The 6000-nt window shown below is 45.1% G+C and overlaps 1 protein-coding gene across 1 annotated transcript; it reads left to right on the top strand.

Moving 5' to 3' along the window:
* Window positions 1-1681: 1681 nt before the first annotated feature.
* Window positions 1682-5560, top strand: LOC136474668 (zinc finger CCCH domain-containing protein 40). Its single transcript, XM_066472231.1, has 4 exons — window positions 1682-1859; window positions 2776-3045; window positions 3405-3628; window positions 4509-5560. Exons 1-4 carry the CDS (start codon window positions 1755-1757, stop codon window positions 5383-5385), a joined length of 1476 nt encoding a protein of 491 aa, XP_066328328.1. The 5' UTR covers window positions 1682-1754; the 3' UTR covers window positions 5386-5560.
* The last annotated feature ends 440 nt before the right edge of the window (window positions 5561-6000 follow it).

Here is a 6000-nt window from a genome sequence, read left to right as displayed (position 1 = left end):
TACTCCCGATAAAATGCTACAATGGTATTCTGTGCGCTTGCGGAATCCTTTATATTCTATTTGCGTTAATAAATACTAACACCTGGTCAACCATACTAATATCCATGAAATTTGGTACTGAGGGTACCTCCACATGGACAGCCTTCAATTGCCTCAATTCGACGTCATTGTACTCCATTCTCAATGACCCATCAGCTGGGACTCCTATTGCGTTCGGAAACCCTTCCTCACAACAATCACTTTCGTCCTCGCTACTAGGCTCAGACCTGTACTCGTCCTCCAACACATCATCCGAAGTACTTGGCCCTGAAGTAAAGTCATCTTCGTCCGCGGAGGCAACATCAACTTCGTCATCCTCCGATCCTTGGGATATGTCATCCATATCATGTGTTTCATCTCCATTTTTATCGTCCTCATCAAACGTTTCTTCATCGAAATTACCATAAGGCACCGGGCTCACATGACCTATCAACTTCTCTAACGACAACCACCCGCATGCTTTCGAACTCCCCATTCCCTTTTACTTTGCCACATGAAACAATCGCACTAACCGATCCATCTACAAAATACGAACCAACACATCAATACCAATATCAACTACACATTTTCTAACCCAAACGTGTGCATTCACACCTGCATTACCATGACACAAAATGGAACAAACATACCTATACAAATCCTTCATGTATCAACTACCTACGTCCATGCAACAAGAACTTTACATCCAATCCACGAGTAGAGTATATCCTAAAACTAATGCACACATCAAACACTAACAACGAACGCTAAAAAAATGCATTCATAACATACCAAATTTGCTAAACCTACCAATGCAACTAAAGAGCCAAAGCATCAAGAAATCGAGGCAGGGAACTTGTACATGGAGGTGTTGGATGGTGAGGAAGGCCGGTGGCGGGGGGGAGGAGTGGACGGGCAGGCAACGGGGGCTGCCGGCGGCCGGCGGCGCCGGCACGGGCACGCTGGCCACACGGCGGAAGCGGCGGGGGGCTGCCTCCCTCTCATGCCGGTACAGGAGAGGGATGCGACCCCTGGGGGTGCTGGAGAGGTAGAGGCGGCGGCGGCGGCGCTTGGGTCGCGCACGCGTGGGAAGGGAGACGAGACAGAGAGAGGAAGATAATGGTCCGGGCCGCCTAAACCTAAGTCCCCTTGTCGCTCCAGCCCACCTGGCGTGATAGCCCAGTCGCGCCGATGTCGCTGGCGCGACAAGGCGGGCCCTACTGTTCATCATACCAGCTCTGGTCAACGACGGAGGCCACCGTGGCGCCCCTTGTCGCGCCGGCGCATGTGGTGCGACAAAGTGGTCCAGTCGCGCCACCTCGCTGGCGTGGCACGACAAAAAGGTTAGTTTTGCAAATATTTTTTTATTATAGTATTAAAATATTGATTAAAAATGGATTAAAAGTAAAAAATCCGTCGCAAGGTTGGGTGACGACTCGAATTGACTGATTCAAGCGATGCGAGTCCTCATCTGCTTGCTGACCTACGCTCGGACGAAACACTAACAGCTTTTGGCCCAGCTTAGGTCAAAACAAAACGGGTTTGGCATATGATGGGCTATGTGCATTGGGCCCAACGTCGCGTATACGGGCCTATGATGGGCTATATGCTTTGTACTTAAGAGGCCAGCACACCAGGCCCAAGAATGCTTCTGCCGAGCCGGGGTCTCGTTTGCCCGCAGCTCCTTCGCTCCGTTCTCTCGGCTTCTCGTCGGCGGCGGAGAGGAGGAGGAGGGGATGGCGCATCGGCTGCTGCGGGACGCGCAGGCGGACGGGTGGGAGCGGTCGGACTTCCCCATCATCTGCGAGTCATGCCTAGGCGACAACCCTTACGTCCGGATGGTAACACATCAAACCCTAACCCTACCTGAATGATTTGCTCGCTTCTCCTTGGCGTTGTCATGCGGTTTGCACCGCGGTGGTCCGCTTGATTTGGTTTTCATTTGTGATTTCTTATGCTCGATGGGATCCGGGCCTAGGTTACGTTTCTGTTTAGGTGTCGAATTTTGTGCACGTGTGGCATCAGTTGTTTTACATAATGGCTTTTTTTGTGAGGTTGTCGTTGCTCTGTGTAACTAACTATGATAGATGTGCTGCTGAACTTGGGATTAGATCGTTGAGGAAGTTTCATGCTTGCCTCGGGGGCACTGCCAAATGCATGTGTTGTAGCCCTAGTTTTGGGGCTGTTTGGTTCCGTTGCTTCTCACCTCACCTTGCTTAGCCAGGAAATGGAAAGAGGTAGCTGTTTGGTTGGTGGCCTAGGTCTTGGGGCTTGTCCTGCCAAGGAAATACCATGCTAGCATGGGAGAACCAATCTGGCTCGCTCCAGCCACGAGGTAAGGCTGGCCCTTGCTAGCTAGGCAAGGCAATCCCTGCCTCAGAACTGAACAGCCCCTAGTTTCAATTATTTCACCCCAAGAGCACTCCGGGCAAAAATATTGCTCTTACTGTTGATGGTTCTGCAAGAGCAGTAGTGCAGTACGGTGGTTTTGCCATATGCATAGTGTAGTTTAACAAGATGATAATTGTATTTAGGCCAGTTATACTAGCTAGCAAAACCAGGATAAATTAGTTTGCTAGCAAATTATACTAGCTAACCAATTGGTTTTGCCATATGCCATACACATCATGTAGTACTAGTTAGGTGTTATACATGAATGTGGATAACTTTTCCGTTAACTCTCCTTATTTTGCATTTGCTTCAGTATTTCATGTTAATCCGATTTTATGGCTTACTGGCTCTTGTTTTTCTTTGCAGTTAAGAGCTGAGTATGACAAAGAGTGCAAAATTTGTGCACGCCCTTTTACTGTCTTTCGGTGGCGGCCTGGTCGAGATGCAAGGTACAAGAAGACTGAGATTTGCCAGACATGTTGCAAGCTAAAGAATGTCTGCCAGGTCTGCCTGCTGGATCTTGAATATGGTCTGCCTGTTCAGGTCCGGGATACAGCACTCGCTATCAATTCTAATGATGCAATTCCAAGGAGTGATGTCAATCGCGAATATTTTGCAGAAGAGCATGACAGGAGGGTATGTTTCTATTTCAATAGTGTATCTTGATGCTGTTGTTACTTTCTTTCATATTACCTAAAATCTAAGACAAACTGTGTATTCTTCAGGTTTGTTCTGTTCGTTTGAAATCTGAAAATGAAGATATCATGTATATTATAATACTGTTTCTATGATGTCACCGTAAACTGTATCATAGTGTCGGATACACTTGAAGTATGACAACAACAAAAGATGCCTTCTTTTTAGATGTAATTTATCTTGCTGCTATGGTTGAAATGAATTACACTTATTCTCTGCTTAGATGCACTTATTCTTGTTTGTTCCATTTAACCTAAGAATAGTTGTTCCTAATGAGAGTTTATGGTTCATAAATGTAGGCCAGAGCTGGCATAGACTATGATTCTTCCTATGGGAAGGCTCGTCCAAATGATACCATTTTGAAGCTTCAGAGGACAGCACCATATTACAAGAGGAACAGAGCTCATGTTTGTAGTTTCTTTGTGCGTGGTGAATGTACAAGAGGAGCTGAGTGCCCTTATCGTCATGAGATGCCTGAAACTGGGGAGTTATCTCAGCAGAACATTAAAGATCGCTACTATGGGTATGTTGCTGTGCTTATGCACTCATTATTTTTAGTTATGTGTATTTTTTGTGGTTATTTGCATGTATTGCAGGCTTCATTTCAGCTATCACTATTGTTGATTAGCATGTGCAATTTTAAACTGGCGTTCATAATTTCATCATATGTAATAATGAATCAGATAGCCTTATGTTCTTGACTCTGCTTGTCAACATTGTGGCGTCTGAAGGATTTGATACTTTTCATTCAGCTCTTTTGCGTCGCATCAGTAGAACACTATGTTGCCATTCCTGTGTTCATGTAGTCTATCTAGTTCTTTCTGGAGCATATAGCAAAAACCTATTAAGCAATGCTTTTCCTTTATGACTTGGATTTTAGACACATATTTGAAGATCCATATTACCTTCTATTTTGTTTCTTGTCAAAAAAATTTTGACTGGCTTGGGACTAAAAGACTATGCTGCTGCTGTTGTTGATTTTAAGGTGGTAAGACCAAAATTAAGTCTTTCTAGTTTCTGGCAATTGATGTTAGCATCTGTACAGTTAACCCACACCTGGGTAAAAATTGTATTGCTTACATGTATGGATGTTTTTTTAGATAAAAGGCTTACATGTACAGATGTACAGACAAAAGACGTCTCCAGATGCTGTTTGGTCATGAAACTATCCTAACTTTGTTGAAGTGTTGAACTTGTAGCTTTATCTTGGAAACCTTTATCGCCCAGCCAAAATTGCGCTCTAGATATGCCAAACATTGATGTTTTTTAGGTCAAGTTAATGAGTTCAACTAAATTATTCATTATTAAAAACCTTTAGGTGAATGTATCTATTCACTTTACTAAATTTTCCATGTCTGTTCTCTCCTCTGCCTTGGTTTCTGACTATCTCTTGCTCCCTGCAGAGTTAATGACCCAGTTGCACTGAAACTTTTGGGCAAGGCAGGTGAGATGCCATCCCTGACACCGCCAGATGATGAGACTATAAGGACCCTCTACATTGGTGGACTTGATAGCAGAATAATTGAGCAGGATTTGAGGGATCAGTTTTATGCCCATGGTGAGATTGAGTCCATAAGGATGGTACTTCAACGTGCAATTGCATTTGTGACATATACTACAAGAGAAGGCGCAGAGAAGGCTGCAGAGGAGCTTGCTAACAAGCTAGTCATCAAGGGTGTGCGCCTGAAGCTGATGTGGGGCAAGCCTCAGGCTCCAAAGCCTGAGGAGGATGAGTCTGGGAGGCAGGGGCAGGTTTCCCATGGAGGACTGCTCCCTAGGGCTGTCATATCTCAGCAGCAGAGTGGTGACCAACCTCAACCCCCTGGGGTGGAGGGCCAACAGCAACAGGCTGCACCAGCATCGTACTACTTCAACATTCCAGCACCACCAGCAGCAGAGCGGACTCTGTACCCATCCATGGATCCACAGAGGATGGGTGCTATAGTAAAATCACAGGACGGTGAAGGCAAACCAGGGCCGCAGCAAGCCGGGCAAGCTCAGCCATCAAGCAGCTCAGCACAGGGTGGCTATCCTGCACCACCGCCATACTACCATGGTCAGTATCCACCATACTATCCACCTCCACCACCATATGGTGGCTACATGCCTCCACCGCGCATGCCCTACCTACCACAATATCCACCTTACCAGCCGATGCTAGCACAACCAGCACAGGCACAGGCTAGTTCATCTCAGCAACCACCGCAAGCAGGTGCAGGACAGCAGCCGCCTCATGGCCCTCCAGCTCAGCAGCAGCCACAGCAGCCAATTCAGAACTGAAGTCCTTACAAGATGTTGTATATTGCTACTGCTCTAATTGCTCAGCAGGAAAATATAACCCAGCTTTTGTAATTTCTTAATTTGTGGTTAACAGTAAAACTTTGTTGTATTGCTTATCAAAGTTTGAAAAACCCGGAGATATACTGGATGTATCCAACATCTAGAGTTTGTGTTACCATGTTGGCTGAGTTTCACGTGGAGGCCATCGAAGCCTTCATCTTTTCAGATTGACCTAACAACTCGGTTGTAAAAATGACTTGGATAGTAGTCCACTAGACCAGTATATATTTAGTACATAGTCGTCCGTTTGTAATTTTGGTTAGTTTCCTTCCATCTCTTTTAGGCTATTATATACTTCCCAAATCTTGCTTTAAGTTCCTTCCCTTATCCTTTTTTTGTTAACTAAAACATTTTTTTCTTTGAATTTGTTGATTCAACATTTATTGCCAAAATTGTTGATTCAACATTTATATTCCTCTTAGAGCCCATCTAACACATTTTAACACTCATGTTTGTCTAACACATTTTAACACACGCATGTTAGTCTTTGTGCTTTGTGTTGTCATGTAAATCGCCAAAACTACACATGATCATACATAGGACGCATGATCCTTG

The sequence above is a fragment of the Miscanthus floridulus genome, chromosome 8, assembly GCF_019320115.1.
Source record: "Miscanthus floridulus cultivar M001 chromosome 8, ASM1932011v1, whole genome shotgun sequence".
In the NCBI taxonomy this organism is placed as follows: Eukaryota; Viridiplantae; Streptophyta; class Magnoliopsida; order Poales; family Poaceae; genus Miscanthus; species Miscanthus floridulus.
Note: the sequence above shows the minus strand (reverse complement) of the source record. Positions and strands in the feature narration are given on the sequence as shown.

Bases quoted from the DNA above. Each gene is read 5' to 3' on its own strand.
- LOC136474668 (XM_066472231.1), top strand. From the start codon at position 1,755: ATGGCGCATCGGCTGCTGCGGGACGCGCAGGCGGACGGGTGGGAGCGG. The intron at 1,860-2,775 runs GTAACACATCAA...TTTTCTTTGCAG, and splicing joins ACAACCCTTACGTCCGGATG to TTAAGAGCTGAGTATGACAA. The intron at 3,629-4,508 runs GTATGTTGCTGT...TGCTCCCTGCAG, and splicing joins ATTAAAGATCGCTACTATGG to AGTTAATGACCCAGTTGCAC.